General features: G+C 41.2%; 1 protein-coding gene and 6 non-coding genes across 7 annotated transcripts; 6 read left to right on the top strand and 1 right to left on the bottom strand.

Annotated features, from left to right (window-relative positions):
* The first annotated feature begins 803 nt into the window (after positions 1–803).
* On the top strand, positions 804–21,035 carry LOC135116361 (uncharacterized). The gene is made up of 8 exons (XM_064033738.1): positions 804–1,118; positions 2,740–2,850; positions 3,336–3,490; positions 4,039–4,211; positions 4,734–4,969; positions 13,524–13,692; positions 14,357–14,455; positions 20,210–21,035. The coding sequence occupies exons 5-8, from the start codon at positions 4,785–4,787 to the stop codon at positions 20,486–20,488; spliced, it is 732 nt and encodes a 243-aa protein (XP_063889808.1). The 5' UTR covers positions 804–1,118; positions 2,740–2,850; positions 3,336–3,490; positions 4,039–4,211; positions 4,734–4,784; the 3' UTR covers positions 20,489–21,035.
* Trnac-gca (transfer RNA cysteine (anticodon GCA)) lies at positions 6,391–6,462 on the top strand. The gene has a single exon. It is a non-coding gene; the product is annotated as a tRNA-Cys (tRNA).
* Trnap-ugg (transfer RNA proline (anticodon UGG)) lies at positions 8,311–8,383 on the top strand. The gene has a single exon. It is a non-coding gene; the product is annotated as a tRNA-Pro (tRNA).
* Trnah-gug (transfer RNA histidin (anticodon GUG)) lies at positions 11,186–11,257 on the bottom strand. Its single transcript has one exon. It is a non-coding gene; the product is annotated as a tRNA-His (tRNA).
* Trnas-gcu (transfer RNA serine (anticodon GCU)) lies at positions 11,505–11,586 on the top strand. The gene has a single exon. It is a non-coding gene; the product is annotated as a tRNA-Ser (tRNA).
* On the top strand, positions 11,997–12,069 carry Trnaf-gaa (transfer RNA phenylalanine (anticodon GAA)). Its single transcript has one exon. It is a non-coding gene; the product is annotated as a tRNA-Phe (tRNA).
* On the top strand, positions 17,385–17,456 carry Trnap-ugg (transfer RNA proline (anticodon UGG)). Its single transcript has one exon. It is a non-coding gene; the product is annotated as a tRNA-Pro (tRNA).
* Positions 21,036–22,632: the final 1,597 nt, after the last annotated feature.

The following is a 22,632-nucleotide window of genomic DNA, read 5'->3' on the forward strand; positions in this document are numbered from 1 at the left end:
TTTTTTTTTTTTTAAGTCGTGTATCCGTTCTTGTTCCACGAAAGGAAATGAGTAAGTGTTGGTAAGGGTAAAGGAGAGGGGACATCTTATGGTGCGTTTCGAAGCTTTAGTGAGGCAGTGGACGCCGCGCCGACCCGAGGTGTGTGTGTGTGTGTGTGTGTGTGTCTGTGTGGTGATTTGTATTAACGTTTTTGAGTGTCCTTGTACTTAAAGTCTAAAATACATACAAGGGAAGGACCTCGAGGGAAGAAAAAAGTCTGTGTTTGTGTATATATTAATATTTGTGATTTGTATTAATATTTCTGAGTGTTCTTGTGTTAAAAGTCAGGAATACATAGAAAAGAGAGAAACTGAGGGAAAAGTGTTTGATGTAGAATAAAAAGTATATGATTTAAACGTGAATATTATTTAGAAAAGGAAAGAAAAAGATCTGTTCATGCAGTTCAAGAAAATTTGTTCAGGTTATTTTAAAAGATCTGAATCGAATGAATGAATGAAGCACACACACACACACACAGACACACACACACACACACACAAGAAAAAAATACATCTCACACCAACCATTATTATATTCATCTTCAATAAATTTTATCTGTTTCTCACGGTATATTTTTCCTTATTTCAGAAAAGAAGGAGGAGGAAAAAGAAGAAGAAGAAGAAGAAGAAGAAGAAGAAGAAGAAGAAGAAGAAGAAGAAGAGAAAGCAGAGAAACTAACGAAGGAAAACGAAAAGAAGAAGAGAGAGAAAAAAAAGCTGAAACGAATCAGTGAAGAAAGAAGAGAACGAAGAAAGAGAAGGAAAAACAAACAAAACAAACAAACAAATAGACAATCAAGACCAGAAAAAAAAAAATAGTAAGAAAACGAAAGAAAAGAAAGCAAAAACAACAAGCGCACTGAAATAAAACACTCATGATGGCCACCAGAAAGCGTAATGGCATTAATAGAATGGTGATGGCTGTAGTGATGATGGCTGTGGCGATGGTGGTGGTGGTGGTAGAGGCGGAGGATGAGGATTACAAGTGTTCAGTGATGAGAGAGGAATGCCGCCTGGAGAAAATCGAGAAGGGCGGGATGGTGACACGGAACATCTCCTGCTATTGTGAACACGGCGAGGTGGGTGCTGGTTGGATGTTGCTGCCGGGGAACACGAGGGAACACAAAAGAAAGGCAAAGAAACACAGGAACACACAGACACACACACAGACACACACACACACACAAGAAGGAAAAGAAACACCTAAGAACACACAAGAACACAAAGAAACACACAGGAACACAAGGAAACACACAGAAACATGCAAGAACACACCTAAACACAAAGGAACACAAATAAATACACAATAACAGAAACACAAGAACACATGAACACAAAACAACACAAAAACACAAAGGAACACAAAGGAATGCAAGGAAAAGATTTCAGCCCTTTTTTGGTCCTTGTTTATGACTAATATGACATTAGAGAGAGAGAGAGAGAGAGAGAGAGAGAGAGAGAGAGAGAGAGAGAGAGAGAGAGAGAGAGAGAGAGAGAGAGTAACTTAGGCAGACTGACAGTTAGATAGACTCATAGACAGATAGGTAGATAGATAAACAGATGCACAGACAGGCAGATAGACAGACAAGTAGACAGCCAGACAGGAGATAGGTAGGCATATTGGCGGATAGACAGACACAGATAGATAGGTAGACATGCAGACAGACAGACAGACATATAAGTAGGTAGATAGACAGAGACAGACGGACAGACAGACAGACAGACAGACAGACAAGAAGACGGATTGGTAAATAGGCAGACAGACAAATAGATTGATAAACAGATAAACAGATAGGTAACTTGATAAACAAACATACAGATAGCTAGCTCTCTCTCTCTCTCTCTCTCTCTCTCTCTCTCTCTCTCTCTCTCTCTCTCTCTCTCTCTCTCTCTCTGTCTCTCTCTCTCCTTCTCTCTCCACACCCACCCACCCTCCAACACACACACACACACACACACACACACACACACACGAGTCTACATTGCGCCATACTAGTACCCAACCTCTCTAATTTGTCCAGCAGTCTTTCATCACTTCTTCACCTCGCCAAGCCGCAGCGGGACGTAAGAGGATTGCAATTAAGGCCGCGAGTGCATCATTACGGCGAGCACGCGCGTGGGAGGCGAGGAAGAGGAGGGGGCGGGAGTGAGAAAGACGAGAGATTACAGTGTGTGTTGAGTGACTGAAGAGTTGTCGTTAGTGTACAGAGAGAGAGAGAGAGAGAGAGAGAGAGAGAGAGAGAGAGAGAGAGAGAGAGAGAGAGAGAGAGAGAGAGAGAGAGAGAGAGATGGAAAATAGTGAAATGATAATGGTGTTCCAGGGAGAAAGAAAGACACACACACAAAGTTAGTTTATCATTGACCACAACGTAAACACACACACACACACACACACACACACACACACACACACACACACACACACACACACACACACAGCAGAAGCAGCAGCAGCAGCAGCAGCAGCAGCAGCAGCAGCAGCAGTAGTAGTAGTAGTAGTAGTAGTAGTAGTAGTAGTAGTAGTAGTAGTAGCAGTAGTAGTAGTAGTAGTAGTAGGTATTATTATTATTATTATTATTATTATTATTATTATTATTATTATTATTACTAGTAGTAGTAGTAGTAGTAGTAGTTGCAGTAGCAGCTTATGGACAGTAAGTAACAGTAACTAACAGTAACTAACAGGTCTCCCACTCCTAGGACGTGTCAAAGCCGTTGGATGAGCTGAGTAATAGCATGTGTCTGCAGGTGCATGGCAAGCGGGTCATCACTTCCATCCTGCACATCAACGGCTGCAGGATTTCCTCCCAGGTGTGTGTGTGTGTGTGTGTGTGTGTGTGTGTGTGTGTGTGTGTGTGTTTCTTATGCTGATCTTTTTGTTCTTTTTATTTATTTTGTTATTTATATCCTAGTTCTTTGTTTTTCTATTTCTTCTTAGATTTGTTGTTATTGCTGTTGTTTTTGTTGTTGTTGTTGTTGTTGTTGTTGTTTCTTTCTTTTTTTCTTCTTCCGCATCTTCTTCTTCTTCTTCTTCTTCTTCTTCTTCTTCTTCTTCTTCTTCTTCTTCTTCTTCTTCTTCTTCTTCTTCTTCTTCTTCTCTCTCTCTCTCTCTCTCTCTCTCTCTCTCTCTCTCTCTCTCTCTCTCTCTCTCTCTCTCTCTCTCTCTCTCTCTCTCTCTCTCTCTCTCATTACAAAATTCGTCATCTTTGAATTATGAAGGAAAAATCAGTGTATCTGTAACACTAAGACTCCCTTCATCTATTCCTTCTGCTTCACCTGCTTCTCTTCTCTCTCAGGTATTCCCCGTGTCCATGTTGGCCACGTGTCGGGCGTCCACACATCTGGTGATCTACGTGAAAGACAGTCCCTATTTCTCTCTCTCCTCCCCTCTCTACCTCGCCTCCCATCCCGTCCCAGCCCTGCGCACCATCACAGCTACTTTCATTCAGAGGTAAGGAAGATCAGGCGTATATTCTGAAACACTTCTGCGCTGCACCTCCGCTACGTTCAAAAGGCTCTATATATAGTTGAAGTGACACGGGTTTTAAGGATGTTTTTATGATTCTAATGACAGATTTACAAGGTTTCTACATGACTGACAGGATGAACACTTGAGAACCCGGTGGGTCATATCTGTGACCTTTGAAAATAGTTGTGGTGAGAAAACAAAACGTTTTTGAATACGGGACTAAGAGCGATCGCCACTGTACTTCATTTAACTCTTCTGCAGTAAAAATTCTCTCCCACTCCTGCTCCGGCACACATGTTTAAGTACATGACCAGTTTATCTACCCATCTCTCTCTCTCTCCTCTCTCTCTCTCTCTCTCTCTCTCTCTCTCTCCTCACCAAACAGTCTATTTACCTGTCTATCTATTAATCCATCTACGTACCCATCTATCTATCTATCTATCTATCTATCTATCTATCCACCTACCTACCTATCTCCCTATCTACCTATCTACTTATCTACTATCTAATCTATTTATCTAACTGTGCAGCAACGTGAGCGGGATGCCTGAGCAAGTGGTGGGCGGCGCGGTGGAGCGGGCTGAGGTGAGAGTGGAGGGCGGGCAGATGAACGTATTAGAGAGTCGCTCCTTCTCCGGCCTACCCTCGCGACGCCCAAGTTTATGTGAGCTTTAAGGACACGCAAATCTTGACAGTGAAGCAGGTAAGGGACGCCCAGGCAGGGTATTTGAGAAGCAAAGGAGAATACGTATGGAAAGACTAGACTGTGTGTGGATTGTTTTACCGCTGCAGTCACACACACACACACACATATACACACACACACATACACTACACCCATTTAGTCAGTCAGTCAGTCAGTCAATTAGTCAGTCAATCTGTTATCTAGTTAGTTATTACTCTGTCAGTCAGTCGGTCAGTCAGTCATTGGTTTTAAGTCACTCTTGAAGCAGAACATTGCTCGTTAACCTTGCTGCGTGTGTCTGTGTGTGTGTGTGTGTGTGTGTGTGTGTGTGTGTGTGTGTGTGTGTGTGTGGTGAGTATGTAGGACAGAATCAAGAAGGTGTAGATAATACTATAAAGTCCGGATGTTCTATAGATATGGAACACACACACACACACACACACACACACACACACAATCCCATCACCACCACCACCACCACCACCACCAACACAATGACAGTCTCCTACTTACACAAAGCGACCTATTCTCTTTACATAGGGAGCATTTGATTTGCCACCCACCGCTCGACTGGAGGTGCAAGGAGGACAGATGCTGAAGTTGGAGACGCATAGCTACTCAGGCGGCGCCCAGCTCTCTCTCAGCGGCGTGAAAGTGGCCAATCTGTTCTCCTCGGCCCTCAACATCTTCGGCCTCATGAAGCTAAGCGTGGTGAATTGTACCGTGGCCGCCTTGTATGAATCCGCCTTCACACACCGCCCACCGACCTACTTCAGGTGAGGGAGCTTCCAGTCTTCCCTGTTTCTTCCTTATGTTGGTGATGGCAGTGATGGCTGTGGTGGTGGTGATGGTCGTAGTGGTTTTGTTGTTGCTGCTGATGGTGATGATGATGGTGGTTTTGTTGCTGTTGTTCTTTCCTTCCTTCCTTCTTTCCTTCTTTCCTTATTTCTTCTTATTTTTCTTCTTTTCCAAGTCAACTCTTGCACTAGAAGGCGACCTGAGCAAAGAGGATAGTAAGTTGAAAGTCTTGTGAGGTCTACGATTAAATGTCTGTCAATATACTAGCAAGCTGTTGATGAATAGACAGCCTTCCAACTCTACTGGCTGCCGTGTTACGTACCAGACTCAGACCCTTAAGACTTGACGCGGCTCTTGCTTCCCTTAGTGACCGTGCCAGATAGATAGATAGATAGGTAAATAGATAGATGGATGGATACACAGATAGACAGATAAGTAGATAGACAGATTGATAGATAGTTATTGGCCGCAGTCAATAGTCACATAATACGATAGCTAACCATATGTACATAGCTTCAAAAGAATACATATTTACGTAAACGAAATTAAAGTAGTTATCAAATCTATGTTCCACAAATTTCATACACTAACTAGAGATACACATACACGCACACACACTCCGGTCTGCCACGCCTCTCTCTCTCTCTCTCTCTCTCTCTCTCTCTCTCTCTCTCTCTCTCTCTCTCTCTCTCTCTCTCTCTCTCTCTCTCTCTCTCTCTACTGGTGTGCTTCCTTCCTGACCACAACTGGAACGTTTGGTTAAGCTTTTTATGTGTTGTTGTTGTTGTTGTTGTTGTTGGTGGTGGTGGTGGTGATGGTGGTGGTGGTGGTGGTGGTGGTGTGTGTGTGTGTGTGTGTGTGTGTGTGTGTGTGTGTGTGTGTGTGTGTGTGTGTGTGTTATACGTGGTGCTGGCACTAATGGTGATGATGAGGGTGGAGACGATGATGATAGATGCAAGACTCAGCGCCAAATCTATCTTCGTATCTATATATCCATCTATCTATCTATCTATCTATCGGTCTCTGTCTGGTTGTATGTATGTACAGTATGTATGCATGCATTTATCCATCTACCTACATCTGTGTACTTTTCTATTTCTATCCATCCAACTATCTATGTGTACTTGTTTCTCTATTTATTTATCTATCAGTCTACTTATTTGTCTATCTATCTATCCATCCATCTATCTTTCTTTCTGTCCAGTGCTTAATGCCAGCGAATATCCGTCTAGCTACACCTATTTACCTATTTGTATTCATCCATCTATCTAAATTACCTATCTGCATATCAGTCTTTCTATGCAGTACATATCATAACATTAGCATCTATTACCGCGCCTCCGGCAATGCGCAGCATGAGCATCGGCCTGTGAAGTGTACGGCCAGGGCTGAAGGCGCCGGGGGTGTAGCTCAGTGGTAGAGCATTCGACTGCAGATCGAGAGGTCCCCGGTTCAATCCCGGGCGCCCCCTCTTTTGTTACTATTATTACTATCATTATTATTATTGGTGTTGTTTTTTGTTATTTTTATTATTTTGCCTATTCCTGTTTTTTTATTGTTTTATTTGTCTGCCACTCAGTCAGTTAATCTATCTATGCGTGTGTGTGTCTCTCTCTCTCTCTCTCTCTCTCTCTCTCTCTCTCTCTCTCTCTCTCTCTCTCTCTCTCTCTCTCTCTCTGTATGTGTGTGTGTGTGTGTGTGTGTGTGTGTGTGTCGTGCGTGGTGTGTGTGTGTGTGTTCATTTGTTATGTTCATTATCTTTATATTTTTTGTTTTATCTATATAATTATTTTTTCCTAAATTTCTTTATTGTAATTCAATGGATTTATTTATTTCATTTATTTATTTTATCTTTTTTTTTTGTTTTCATCGTAACAGGAAAATATTTTATCGTAAAAAAAATATTTGCTTGTACTAAGTGAATGAAAGGAACAATCAGTCAGTCAGTCAGTCAGTCAGTGAGTCGATCAGTCCAATCAATCAGTGAGTCAATCAGTCAGTCAGTCAGTCAGTCAATCAGTCAGCCAGTGAGTCATTCAATCAGTCAGCCAGTCAGTCAATCAGTCAGTCAGCAAATACATGGCTGGTAGTGGATATGAGAGTGGGGCACGAAGCGTTGTGGGGAACAGAAGAGAATATGAAGGGAGGATGTAGTGTTATAACGCCTCTTTATAACCTATCGTGTTGCAGTGTGCGGCGCAACTCTACTGCGTGTCCCGTATTGCTATTTCTTAAACTTTTCTTTCTCTTAGCGGGACTTTTCAAAGACGCCAGAAGAGGGAAAGGGATAATAAAAGTGTGTAGTGTTAAAATATTTCTTCGTTATTATCGTGTTGCAATAAGTGGCGTAACTCTAATGCACTCGTATGTCCCGTTTTCTTAATCCTAAACCCTTCACAAGTCTATTTTCAAAAGCTGTAGGGATGATTAATCGTATTCCTAAGGCTGATTTGCTCTTTAATCACATAGAATCCTTATTAAACTCTCATTGCAGTTTAATAGAATCTTGAATGCCTTATAGAAAATTTCCACTATAGCTTGTTTAAAGTGATCGAGGTAAGAAGCAGTGATGTTTTAAGTAAGAATGCATGCCTGTGTATTGCATTACGGGAGGACTTGTAAAACTGTGTTGCTTTGTGGGGGTGTTATTGATGCAAAATTGTGAAAAGAAAGAAAAAAAAAAAGTCCAGGAACAAAACAAAGCTAGATAAAGTAACGAAAGAATAGATAATGAAGGAGTTAAGTTTATAAGTTTTTTAGTACAGGTAAAACAGTTATAGAAAAGCTTTCAAGTATCAAAATAAAGTAACGAAGTAGAAGTGAGGTAATAAAGAAGGAAAATCGTGCAATATGAATAAAGAAAAGGGAGAAAATTAAAAGAAAAAAAAACAAGGAAAAAAAAAGCACTGTGAAGCGGCAGAAACCATAAGAAGAGGAGGAGGAAGAAGAGACAGACAGACAGACAGACAAACAGATAGTGGTGTGGTTCTCTAACAAGGAGACAGTTGTGTGTTTTCTCAGCCTTTATGGAAAACGCCTTCCTCATCTCAGCTTTCGACTACAACTGACAACTCTGCGCCCGTTATATTAGTAAGCCGGGTTAATGTTACCGGAGCGAAGACAACACGGAGTAATGATGGGTATAAGCTCTGTCTGCCCCGCCCATCACTCTCTTGCTTACTGTGGTGGGGTTGGGAATCATACTTTGAACTTACACCACGTCACCTTATTAAGCTGAAAGGAAAATAACAACTAAAAAATATATATAAAATTGTAATTTAAAACGATTTTATTTATGTAATAAGCCAAACCTCCTATCGGCCTGTTGGTCTAGGGGTATGATTCCTGCTTTGGGTGCAGGAGGTCCCGGGTTCAAATCCCGGACGAGGCCCGTTAGTGTTTTTGCATATCGGAAATGCAGAGCGTGGCGGTGAGTGAGGCGAGGCGAGGCTTGAGGGGCGTGAATTAAGGGTTGAGGGCCACGAGCCAGACGGCCTCCGAGGAAGGCGCCGCCCCGGCCCGTGCGCCGCCGGCCAGTGATAAGTAGGCGGCGTTAGATGAGTATTAACACCTTGTTTTCTCCTAGACGGGTCACGTGACGTACACCTGTGGCCCCGACCTGTGATATGAAGATGGGGAAGATTTTGCAGACGAAAATAGGAGGTTTTTTGTGGCTTTCTGACACTTAAGGTACAGAAAGAGACAAATAATATCCCAATGTATAAGCCAAAGATGGCAATACTGAAGGATTACGTGGTTATCTGGCAACTGAGTTACAGCACAGAACAAAAGAATTTACTTGGGTTTTCTTACAACTGAAGGGACAGAACAAGAAAAAGAATATCACATTGCATGAATTAAAAGTGAGAATACTAAAGAATTAAGCAGCCTACTGATAAGCGGAGCACAGAACAGGACAAAGAAAAAAAGTTTGTGGCTTTCTGACAACAGAAGTACAGAACGGGGCAAAGAAGCTCACATAATGTACACTAAAAGTACTGAGGGGTTAAGGAGCAGTGAAGTAAGAAAAAGATTTGTGGTTTTCTGACTGTCGAGACTTTGAACAGGACAGAATTTCTCGTAAGCTAAAAATATCATTATTAAACATATGTATAACTACACCCAGAATTCTGCTCGTCGTTTTCTTAGTGGTTGTTAATACATATTACCTCAGTACTAAGTTAGTCTCAGAAGGCAGTACTGTCCCATATATTTATTTTGTTTCATGTATCAACTGCATGTATTGAAACGGAAAGCCGAGGAAAGATTAGAGTAGTAAAACATATAAATAAAAGAAAAATAAGTATAAAAGCTACTATTACCACTACTACTACTAACAACAACAACTACAACAACAACAACAACAACAACAACAACAGCAACAACAACATCAACAATAACAACAACACCAACAACGACAACAATAACTAACATCAATACACGTATACCTTAACACCGCTCCTTCTTATGCTGTTCTGTTGACAAGACCCGCCTGATGTCCACGGAAAGACGTGTGTGTGTGTGTGTGTGTGTGTGTGTGTGTGTGTGTGTGTGTGTGTGTGTGTATGTGTGTGTGTGAGTTGTGTTGGCCCATACACTTAATGATGTGTTACGGCACCACTAGGCATTCCCCAAGCCTGATGAAAGGGGGGGAGGGGGGAGAGAGGGAAGGGGAATGGATGAGAAATGGGGGGGAGGTCACGTCAGAGCTCCAGGATCCTGTAGTGGAGAGAGAGAGAGAGAGGAGAGAGAGAGAGAGAGAGAGAGATGAGAGAGAGAGAGGAGAGAGAGAGAGAGAGAGAGAGAGAGAGAGAGAGAGAGAGAGAGTGCTGTTATTTCTTTAATGGCTGAGACTGAGATGTGTGTGTGTATGTGTGTGTGTGTGTGTGTGTGTGTGTGTGTGGGAAGGGGGCTTTTCCATAAGTAGCATTGCACCACAAATGACAGGAAAGACCCAAGCCGCCTCCTCCTCCTCCTCCTCCTCCTCCTCCTCCTCCTCCTCCTCCTCCTCCTCCTCCTCCTCAAGGCTTCTAGAGAGGAAATGACCCAGAGAGGAGAGAAAGTGATATACTCTTTGTTACTTTCCCTTCATTGAGAGAGAGAGAGAGAGAGAGAGAGAGAGAAGAGAGGAGAGAGAGAGAGAGAGGAGAGAGAGAGGAGAGAGATGAGAGAGAGAGAGAGAGAGGAAAGTCAAAGAGAAGGGGAGAAAAGAGGAGGGAAAAGAAAATGAAGAAAATAAAAGGAAGAGATGAAGACAAAGTGAAAGAAAGAAAAGAGAGAAAAAATAGGAAAGGAAGTTAAATTAGGAGGAGAGAGAGAGAGAGAGGAGAGAGAGAGAGAGAGAGAGAGAGAGAGAGAGAGAGAGAGAGAGAGAGAAGAGAGAGAGAGAGTGAGAGAGAGAGAGAGGACTATACCTTTATTTATCTATTATTCATTGTATTTATTGATTTATTTTTTTGAGAGGGAATGTCCAGCCTCGTTCACATGCAATAGATAAATAAATAAATAAATAAACTCGTAATGTAAAAATAAAATGAGTAAATAAATAAATGATAAGAAGAAGGAAGAAGAAAGGGAAGAGTAGGTGAATAACGATAAGGGGATACATAATAAATAAAGAAGAAATAAATGAATAAAGATTAGTAGCAGATAGATAAACAGTGATAAAAAGGAGGAGGAAGAGGAGGAGGAGGAGAAGGAAGGGGGGACAGGAATAGAAGCAGGAAAATAAATAGATAGTTAAATAGATAAATAAATAATAATAAGCGTTAGATAAAATAATTAATGAAAAGGAATTTCTCTAACGCGACACCAGGGCTCTTAATTCATGATATTTTCACATTATTTTTAGGTTTTATTTGTTATTATCTTATCTTATACATTTTATTTATATTTATCTTTTTGTCTTGGTGTGGCCTTTGAACTTAGCTGGCTACATCCTTTCCCACGCTAAGGTCTCGCCACTCATCTCTTTGTGTCAACCTTATTTAGCATAAAAGTAGAGTTTTCATCCTCTGCCAGTTAGCGTCAACATTTCATAATAAAGAAAAAGATAGAGAAAAAAAAAGTTTAAAACCATAACTAAAATTTCATAAAAAAAAAGAAAATGTTAAAAAATGGATAACAAAAAAATGCATAACTATATAAATAGAAAATAGGGGAAAAATAAATAAATAAAAATATTACTGTCGGTTTGCCGTGACCAGGATTCGAACCTGGGTTATTGCGGCCACAACGCAATGTACTAACCACTATACGATCACGGCCGCTCTTCGACGATGACAAAATGTAACAATACCTTTCAAATCAACATTTTTCTCATCTGTTACCAATACTATATATTTATCTAGGGAAAAATTTAGTACACTTATCATAGAGTACCTTTCTATACACCTAATTACAAACAGTGATGCCAAGGAAAACTGAATAACACTTCCTGGACTTGAGGGGAAAAAATATACATGGGAATATACCAAAATTTGTATAAAATGGCGCAGGAAGGGAAATCATCGGGACGAGGTGGCCGAGTGGTTAAGGCGTTGGACTGCTAATCCAATAGGGTCTCCCTGCGTGGGTTCGAATCCCATCCTCGTCGCAGCTATTTTATATCCTTCATAACATTTTAGCCCAACCCTCTTCCCTACTGGATGTGTTGTACAATACCCGTGTGTGTGTGTGTGTGTGTGTGTTGAAGGTGAGGTGCGATCAATACTGTAAATGTAGAGGCAAGCTGTGTTTTGTGCTCAGGTGTCATGGCGCCCCGCCTCGTCTCGGCCCGCCTCGCACAGTTACAAGCCACACCTGCCTTATCGATTTGTCCACACAAACAATATCTTATACTCGTCTGCTATTAATAAAATCCCAATTTACTTTTGTGGAATACATAGTTCTTATCACTAAGTCAGGGTTTACTAAAGTGTCACCCAATTTTATTTTTAAGGTCATATTACATAAAAATCTGCCAGCCACCTTTTTCTCTACAAAATTTTAGGCTCGTGTTTTCATGCCTAGATAGCTCAGTTGGGAGAGCGTTAGACTGAAGATCTAAAGGTCCCCGGTTCGATCCCGGGTCTGGGCAGGATTACATTTTTACTCCTTCGTTATGAACACCAGACAGCACCACACCACCACATCAGACCGCACCACCATAATGCAGGAAGGTAGGGGATGTGTGGTGGGTATATTAGTGTCGTTCAAAATATTAGTAATTCTATTAGTGGCTGATTGGAGTTATTAGCAATAGAAATAATAATGATAATAATACAGGTGGTGGTGGTGGTGGTGATGGTGGTGGCGGTGGTAGAAGTAACGTTTTCTAATTGCTTAAGTCAGCCCTGTTATATTTTCCCTTCCGGTGCTGCCTGGGACGGAAAATGGTGCCGCGACACACACACACACACACACACACACGTTCAGGAAATGGTGGCAGTGGTGATGGTGGTGGTGGTGGCGGTAGTGGTGGTGATGAATGGTGATGAAGGCCACTACTTTTATGGTGCTGTTTGTATTTTCCTTTTACAATATAATAATTATAGCATTTCTTTTTCCCCACCCGCCCCCGGAAATAAATATATGTTTTTCCTTTTCAATATTTCCCTTACTCTGTTTTCCTTCTCTGACAATAACAGGCTGCAGTGGACGTCGCCGGGGTTTTCAAGGAAGCTTTCATGATTTCTATTGGTAGTTTAACAAGAATTCTGGATCGTCATTAGGGATAACACTCATTAACAGACTAATCACTCTACGGCTCCTGAGTATAGGAAAAAAAAAAAAAAAAAAAACACGACTAAACCCGCTTTATTTTCTGTATAACTTCTATAAGCAGGAAAAAAAAAAAAAAACTGATTAAAACCCAACTTATCTTCTCTACAACACCTGAAAAAAACAAAACATGAAAACCTGACAATTATTATCTCCTCTGAAAATAAATGAGTACGTAAATGAATAGATAACTAACAATAAAATAAATCAAAATAGGTAAATAAATAAAGAATACACACATACACAAAAATCCCGATCTAATTTCCTTGTGACTTTTGAAAATCGTCCGAATGAAAGAAGTGTTTAAATAAGTCATTCACTTCAATCTGCCACACCTTTCATGAATCACAAACCACTCAGCGACATTTCCTCTCGTTTTACAGCAACCTCCAAACATTACACTGGCTAGAAATTGCAAAATATATTATTTTTTATGTCCCTCTCCTTCTTTTACGTGCTTACAAAGACTTCACGCACTGTTTTGAATAATGCTGTGAATTGTTGTTTATCGCAATGAATAATGACATTTCTTTTCTTTCTACAACCATCTTGAAACATTATATTGGCTCGAAATCTACTCTTTATCATCCCGTCCTCCTTTTACATGCTTATAAAGATTTCACACCTTGTTTTAGTGCTCTTAATTGTTGCTTGTTGCAGTTAAATTAAGAAAACAGGTATATATTACATATGAAAACTCTAGGGCCTCCTTGTTTGCATCTGTATTTCCCCCTTGGTATGACATTTTATCTCTCTTTCTCACTACTGCAGGAATATCACTAGAGGACTGGAGGTGCTGGAGGGAAGCGAGGCAACCTTCTCTGGGAACAGACTTATAAAAGGCAACGGTCATGCCTTCGTTCACCTGTGCACTGTGGACAAACTCTCGTGGCAGAACAATGACGTGCTGAACTTCAGTGACATGCCCCTCAGATTCCAGGTACAGTGTGTGTGTGTAAACATTAAGAACATAAGGGAAGCAGTAAAAAGTAATCAAGCCAACACGTGGCGGTCCCCGTATAAAATATGCCTACGTATTTCCATCGTTATTCTCACCTATAAATTTGTCTGATCCTCTTTTAAAGCTCCTTATTGACTCAGCACTGACAATCTGTGTGAGAGACGGGGCGGGTGCTGGAGGAGTCTTCATCTTTACTATCCTCTGTGTCGTACTTTAGATTAGATTGTGGAGGTTATTAACGGCAGTCTCGTAAAGGTATAGTAGGGTTCTTATGTTATGATTCTTAAAATCTATGCAGCTTCCCTTTATTATATTCTTGTGATTCTTGCAACTCCCGTTTATTTTATTTATTATTGGTTATTTATTTACGTAAGACGGGATCCGGCCAAGGACAGCAAAACCGAAGAAAAGAGAAGGGAAAAGGCCCATTGAGGAAAGAAGTAAATTGATTATCGAAACCTGGGGGGAAAAATGTCTTGAAATATTCTTCACTTATGATTCTTACGGTTTTTTGACTTCTCTTACTTACGTTCTTACGATTCATACATCCTGCCCTGTGTTCTAACGTTCATCTCTTCCATCCCTCCCTCTCGCCCTTCCTCCGTGGCTGTGCGGTTGCGTGTGTCGCCGCGTGGTGGTGCAGGACGCCAAGTGCATGACGCAGCGGCACTGGGCACAGGTGTTCTCCCAAAACGGACTCTCCTGCCTCAGATGCTCAGACTTCGCCAACCCCGACAAACAGGTACAGACGGACATCTCACTCTCTCCTTCCCTCTCATCTTCCCTTTTTCTCTCTTGTCTTTTCTCCTCCGTCTCCTTTTCTTTTTCTTTTCTACTTCTTTTTCTTTTCTCTTTTCGTTATTCTTTTCTTTTTTTTTTCTCTTTCTCTCTTTCATCATTATCATTTTCGTATCATTATCATCGTCCTTTCTTTTTCTTCTTTTTCTATTATCTTTCTTTCTTCTTGTTCTTGTTCGTGCTCGTGTTCTTGTTCTTAATCTCTCTCTCTCTCTCTCTCTCTCTCTCTCTCTCTCTCTCTCTCTCTCTCTCTCTCTCTCTCTCTCTCTCTCTCATATCATATCTCCTTTATAAAATTTTTCATATATTTTGAAGGTTATCATTTGGTTTATCTAATTATCAGTGTTTGTTTGATTTTATCTTGTCTCTCTGAATATTGGAGAGTTTTTAATGTGTGTGTGTGTGTGTGTTTATATATTTATTTCATTTATTTTTGTTTTGTGTGTATTTTCCTCCTTATTTTTTTTCCGTGGTTTGGTATTACTTATGCTTTTTCAATCTCTGTTTTTCTTTCTTCCTTTTATCTATTTACTTATTTAATTCATCTGCTTTTATTTTCTTATTAATCCATTACAGCTTTATTTGATATTAAGTGACTATCTAATTATTTTGTTAATGTTATATGATTTATATTATATTATTGTCTTTCTTTTCTTTTTGTCTGTCTGTCTGTCCGTCCGTCCGTGTGTCTGTGTCTGTGTCTGTGTTTGCCTGACTGTTTTTCTGTTCGTGTCAATCTCTGTTTTTTTCCTCTGTCTTTTTTATTTACTTTTTTTTCTCTTTTTCTTTAGTAATCTGTTTATTTATTCTGTTCTTTATTTGCTACATTTCATCTTAATTTATAAACGAATAGATAATACATGTGGTGTGGTGGTGTGATGGTGGTGGTCTGGTGTAGTGTGGTGTAGTGTGGTGATGTGTGGTGTGGCCTAGATATCAGCGTATGTTGCGTGGTGGCTTGATGTTGCAGCGTTTCGTGGTGGTGGTGTGCTTAGAGATTAACGAATTAAGTTTGGATACCAGCGTGTGTTGGTGTTGGTGTGGCAGTGTTGTGTGGTATGGCGTCGAGCTGCGTGGTGTGGTAGTGTGGTAGTGTGAACATAAGAACATAAGAACATAAGAAATAAGGGAAGCTGCAAGAAGCGACCAGGCTTACACGTGGCAGTCCCTGTATGAAACACACCTACCTATTTCCATCTGTTATCCCCATCCATAAACTTGTCTAATCTTCTCTTAAAGATCTCTAGTGTCCTAGCATTAACTACATGATTACTGAGTCCGTTCCACTCATCTACCACTCTATTTCAGAACCAATTTTTTCATATCTCCTTCCTAAACCTAAATTTTTTCAAGCTTGAACCCGTTATTTCTTGTTCTACCCTGGTTGCTGATCCTAAGAATTTTGCTTACATCTCCCTTGTTATAACCCTTATACCATTTAAAGACTTCTATCTATCTTAACCTACGGTCTCTCTAGAGAATGTAAATTTAACAGCTTCAACCTCGCCTCGTAAGGAATACTCCTTATCCCCTGTACCCTTTTAGTCATTCTCCTCTGTACTGATTCTAATAGACCTATATCTTTCCTGTAATGTGGGGACCAGAACTGCACAGCGTAGTCTAGATGAGGTCTGACCAGCGCCAAGTATAACTTTAATATTACTTCCGGCCTTCTACTTTTAACACTCCTAAAAATGAATCCTAGTACCCTATTTGCCTTGTTTTTGGGTGGTGTGATCAGACAGATAAGCGAGTCATATTAAGTTTAGATACCACTGTGTATTTGTTACGTAGTGTGGTGGTGGTTGTGGCAGAGTGGCGTGGTGTGGCGTCAAGATTCTTAGTGGTGATATGGTGTGGCGTGGTGGTGTGATCAAAGGGATAAGATAGTTAAGATATCAGCGTGAGTTGTGTGCGTGTGTGGTGGTGTGGTGGTAGCGTGGCGTGGTGTGGTGTCAAGCTGCGGGGAGTGTGGGACCAGACAACAAGGCAAGGCTGCATTACAACCCTCAGCATGCATCGCCACCACGGTCCGGCATAGCAATCCGCGGCCCGCCTTGTTACCCATTCAGGGGATGCGGCCCAAGACTTGTAAGGCGCCTGTAATAATGTGCCGTGTCTTGATTAACTGCGTGTGTGTGTGTGTGTGTGTCTGTGTGTGTGTGTGTGTGTGTGTGTGTGAGAGAAAGAGGTAGGGTGTATGTTGGGGAGGGTCGCTGTCTCTCCCTTAAATGAATGGTGGTGGAATATTTGATTGTCAAAAAGACTTACTAATTGTTTTCTCCCTACAAGGTGTTCATCTTGAGTTTATTCTTCTGAGGGAGGGAGGTTGTGTGTGTGTGTGGTGGTGGGGGGGGCAGGAGATCGCTGTCTCTATCTCAGTTGTAAGGTGATGCAATGTCATTCCTAAAAATACTAATTTCTTTCTTTCACACGCACTATAATGTGTTCCTGTTAATTCTTTTATAAGGTGGTCCACGAGGATGTTCCTTTCCAATAAGGGCCGACTAGGCGGATGAATGTGTATATGAGTGCTTTGTCTGTGCCATCTCGTGTGCGACTGCCGGCTTGGTATTATAGGTGAACAGGTAGATAAAATTTCCACTTACATTTTTCTTTCGAAGCACTGGTGTTGTCTTCTGCCGCCAGAGAGAGAGAGAGAGAGAGAGAGAGAGAGAGAGAGAGAGAGAGAGAGAGAGAGAGAGAGAGAGAGAGAGAGAGAGAGAAGCTTGCTGTGTTGCTATCCTGTCCTCCCCACACGTAGTTTACCAGTAATAATAGTAAACAGATGAATAGATAGATACCTCATTACAAATTGATCTCTCTCTCTCTCTCTCTCTCTCTCTCTCTCTCTCCGATTCATTTCCTCCAGCGGCCTGTTGGTCTAGGGGTATGATTCCTGCTTTGGGTGCAGGAGGTCCCGGGTTCAAATCCCGGACAGGCCCTGGAAAGTTTTGCGCCTCGGGAACTGTTGCGGCAGTGAGTGAGGCGAGGCTGTGGGCGAGGAAGTGCTGAGCTGAGCGTGCAAACCTCAAACACATTTTGCTGAAGGCGCTGCTCCTGCCCACGTGGTGCTTGTTCTGCATCTCTCTCTCTCTCTCTCTCTCTCACTGAACATATTTATCTTCGTGTCGCCAGACTGATAAGTTAATCAGTTTCTACATAACCCATCAGGTTCCTTCCGTATCGTCACGTGTTCAAGCCCATAGTACTTGTTCTGTTCTCTCTCTCTCTCTCTCTCTCTCTCTCTCTCTCTCTCTCTTTCTCTCTCTCTCTCTCTCTCCATGTCTTAGTGGATTCCAGATGGATCAGCCAATCAAAATCTACATTCGTATTAGTTTCCTTCTGTCTCGTCACAACCCTAACCTAACCTAACCTAGAAAAGTTTCCTTGCGTACACCACCGCCTCCCCGTCACTCCCTCACAATGACTGTGTCTACATCATCATTAGGAAAGACACGCATGAGAATCCATTTAATCATCTCTATGGTCTTTGAAAACAGTCCTGATGAGAGATGGGAGGACAAAACGTTTCTGAATACGGATCTTAAGATTGAAAGAGAATGCTAAGTACATTGTTAGTGACTGCGGCAGGTTACTTTCCTTCTGAGTAAAGAGCATATTATGAAACACATCTGCGCTTCACCTCCACTGCATTCGAAAGGGTGTAGTTGAAATTATTCTGGTTTATAACGATAATTTTTTTGGTTCTAGTGACAGATTAACAAGATTTCTACATTATGAACAGGAGAAGCACTTTTGAGAACCCGGAAAATACTCGTGGAGAGACAGCAGAGGGTTTCAGAATACCAGTCTGAGTCTACGCTACATTCAAAAGTCTCTAATTGAAGTTACAAGGGTTTTTAAGGCTGTTTTTAGGGTCCTTGTGACAGATTAACAAGATTTCCACATTATTAACAGGAGAAGCACTCTTGAGAACACGGCTAATCATCTCTGTGACCTTTGAAAATACTCGTGGTGTGAGAGCAAAGCGTTTCTGAATACGGATTCAAGACTGAGAGAAAACGCTTACTACATTGTTAGTGAGTGTGGCAGGTTACTCCTCTGACCCACACAGCTGGTACATGTTCCCCCTGGCAGTGGTGACACCCGCCGCGGCCTCAGTGTGTTAATAGGTGAAAGGTGACGCTCGTATAAATATATTCAATACAAACAGGCCTTCTCTTCACGCGAGGTGCATCACAAGAGGAAAGCAAAACAACTTAATCTGGCTCATTTGAATCTGTTCGTTACTCCTCGGTGTGTATGAAGTAAAGGAAGAAGTAATGATAATAAATGCAATAGTCAAATAGAAAAAAAAATGAATCTGAGTCATTTAAATCTGTTGGGTTATTTCTCAACGTATATGAAGTAGAAGAAAGAAATAGTATTAATAATAAAAAAATAATAGTTAAATAAAAAAAAAAAGTAAGCTGAGTCATCTTAATAATTTGCTTACTTTTTGGTGTGCATGAAATAGAAAAAATAAATAAATAAGAAGAGTAATAATCAAACAGAAAAAAAGTAAGTGGAAATGGCTGCCGGCGTCACCTTGTCGTCCATTTTTTGTATAGCAAGAAATACCAAGACATGAATCCTGGTGGTCTTACCTCGGGGCTGCGGCGGGAAGCTGACCACGCGGGCTGACCACACTGCTGAGGGAGGCAGGACACGTCACGCCAACGCAGACAATTTGAGCGGCAGAGTGAGCAGAGTGACGACCACCGATGTAAAGAAGAAAAAAGAAGAATGAAAGAAAGAAAGAAAGAAAGAAAAAGAAAGAGAGGGGGAGATTAGAAGAATTTTTTTTAAGCGTTTGCCTGAAATAGACGTAAAGCGCGCGCGCGCGCGCGCGAGAGAGAGAGAGAGAGAGAGAGAGAGAGAGAGAGAGAGAGAGAGAGAGAGAGAGAGAGAGAGAGAGAGAGAGAGAGAGAGACGAGTGGAGAAATGTAAAATAGAATAATCTAACTACTACTACATATCTGGCCTTACTCGGATTACGATCAATTCAGCATCTTTCATTTCGGTTGGATTAGGTTAGGTTAGGAAGGTGTGGTTAAGTGAAGAGGATTAAGGACAGTTTGAGTGGCAGTGAATGCAGAGTGACGACCAGGGATATAAAAAAAAAAAAAAACGCTGGTTAAACTGAGAAATAGAGTGAGAGATTAGGAAGAAACTTTGAAGTGTTTGCCTGAAATAGTCGTAAAGAGAGAGACGAGTGGACTTTAAGTGACAGACAATTTGAGCGGCAGCGTGAACAGAGTGACAAGCAGCGATGTAAAAAGAAGGCAGGAGAGACCGAATAAGGAAGAACCTTGAACGGTCGGCCTGAAATAGACTGACAGCGAGAGATATGAATGAAATTTAAGTGAAAAGAAAAAAAAAAGTAAAATAAAATACGATAATAACTACACGTCTGGCCTTCTTTGGATTAGGTTCAGTTCGGCACATTTCGGTTCGGTTAGGTTTGGTTATGTTAGCGAGATTAAAGTTAGCTCTGAAGACGGTTAAAGAGAGAGCATAAGACAATAAATAAATCTGCAAGAACAAAATATACCTACCTACATCCACTTATCATCCACATCCATAAGTTTTTCTAACCATTTAAACCTTCCTAATGACTCCACTAACAACCTGATAACCGAGCATGAGAAAAAACTACAGACAGAATAACCTAACAAGCATCGTGGCATTGCAGAGTTGCGGGCTGTACGAGAGTGCCCACTGCAACAGCTGTGAGAAGGAGATGGACGGCTGCAACAGGCCCCTCCTGCCTTACCTCATCGACAAGTGCCGCGCCTCGCATCCAGACATCGCTCGAGACCTGAAGAACACCTGCGACGTCACCTCCGCGAGAACCCCTAAGGCGCTCGGAGTGCAGGACAAGGAGAAGGGAACCGGTGCGTCTGCCTCCTTCGCGCCTCTGTCTTCGGTGGTGACTCTGGCGGTGGCAATGCTGCTGGTGGCGCCTGAGTGAGATTCTGAAACACTCCTACGCTGCGCCTCGACTTCTTTCAAAAGGCTGTAGTTGAGGTTACTTGGGTTTTTAAGGGTGTTTTAGTGACAGATTAACAAGATTTCGACATTATTAACAGGAGAAACAGTCTTGAAATCCCAGCTAATCATTTCTGTGGCCTTTGGAAATAGTTGTGATTAAAGACCAAAGTGTTTCTGAATGTGGGCAACTTCTCTCTCTCTCTATCTCTCTCTCTGCAGTTGTTTTCCTACTTCTTATCCTGTTTTTCTCCACTCCCTTTGTTTTCTATCATTTAAACAAGAGTATGAATGTATGTTTTATATAGACAAGGGTATGTTTGTGTGCCTGTATGTAAGGCTGCCAAACATTCCCCTGTATCTGCACACTGCGTCTTCATTCTAAGGATTCTTTTGACTCATTTCAATAATTTCTATGTTTATTCCTTGTATACAGTCGGGAAAACTCGTCAGAAATACAGGAAAAGGGGAGGAGGAGGGAAAAACTCAACTCCTCACTCCCAAAAAGTCGAATAAAGGCCAAAAACAGATGACCAAATTATCAACCGAGTACATTACCACCTCACCAACCCTCCCAACCACACGCAAGCAACAACAGCCGCATATTACGCCTTCCTCCTCCTTCATATTCAGGTAGTTTTGCTCTGACTGAGTGAATGCAGAGTGGTGTCTACAGCAAACAGTCTACCGAGGTTCTAAGTGTCTGGTGCTGTTTGGTATTCACTTGTACTTGCTTGTTCTGTGTGAGTTAGAGAGAGAGAGAGAGAGAGAGAGAGAGAGAGAGAGAGAGAGAGAGAGAGAGAGAGAGAGAGAGAGAGAGAGAGAGAGAGAGAGAGAGAGTAATACCTTTATCATGTTACGTGTGTTTACTGTATGTATATTAACTTTGCTTGTTTGTTGAGGTGTTGAGATGTAAGTGAAGTGTTAGAGAGAGAGAGAGAGAGAGAGAGAGAGAGAGAGAGAGAGAGAGAGAGAGAGAGAGAGAGAGAGAGAGAGAGAGAGAGATTTGATGTGTGATATTAGTTTAGTGGCATTAGTGACGCGTACATGTACATGGTAAGTGTCCACCACGTCTACAGACGGCGCAGTGGCTCCAGTCTGGCTCACGTCTGGCTCCTCCTCAGACACGTTCATCATAAATGTAGGCAAGCACGTGAACACCATCCATACACTTTCTTATATACTTTGCCTACATACATTGATAAATATTTACTAGTTACGTGAGGTTAATACATATTGGTATCTTAACGCTGCCATATACATTACACGTAGATGCAACAACTTGATATTACTTACAGTCATATATATCTTACATAGATACATAAAAAAATATTAATTACATAATGTTGTACATGCTGATATTTTTACATTGCCAAATGCATTACACGTAGAGTGTAGATACAACACCATGATATATTAACACTGTCTTATATATATATATATATATATATATATATATATATATATATATATATATATATATATATATATATATATATATATATATATATATATATATATATATATATATATATATATATTTTTTTTTTTTTTTTTTTTTTTTTTTATGTAGGAGGAAAACTGGCCAAGGGCAACAAAAATCCAATAAAAAAAAAAAATGCCCACTGAAATGCCAGTTCCATAAAAGGGTCAAAGCAGTAGTCAAAAATTGACGAATAAGTGTCTTGAAACCTCCCTCTTGAAGGAATTCAAGTCATAGGAAGGTGGAAATACAGAAGCAGCCACGGAGTTCCAGAGTTTAACAGAGAAAGGGATGAATGATTGAGAATACTGGTTAACTCTTGCGTTAGAGAGGTGGACAGAATAGGGGTGAGAAAAAGAAGAAAGTCTTGTGCAGCGAGGCCGCCGGAGGAGAGGAGGCATGCAGTTAGCAAGATCAGAAGAGCAGTTAGCATGAAAATAGCGGTAGAAGACAGCTAGAGATGCAACATTGCGGCGGTGAGAGAGAGGCTGAAGACAGTCAGTTAGAGGAGAGGAGTTGATGAGACGAAAAGCTTTTGATATATATTATACCTAGATGCATAAAAAAAGACGCTGTAAACATTGATTACGTGCACTGATTCACGTCCAGAACATTTGTTGTTTTCATCTTTAAGAAAATATAAA

This window comes from Scylla paramamosain, chromosome 31, assembly GCF_035594125.1.
Source record: "Scylla paramamosain isolate STU-SP2022 chromosome 31, ASM3559412v1, whole genome shotgun sequence".
Classification (NCBI taxonomy): Eukaryota; Metazoa; Arthropoda; class Malacostraca; order Decapoda; family Portunidae; genus Scylla; species Scylla paramamosain.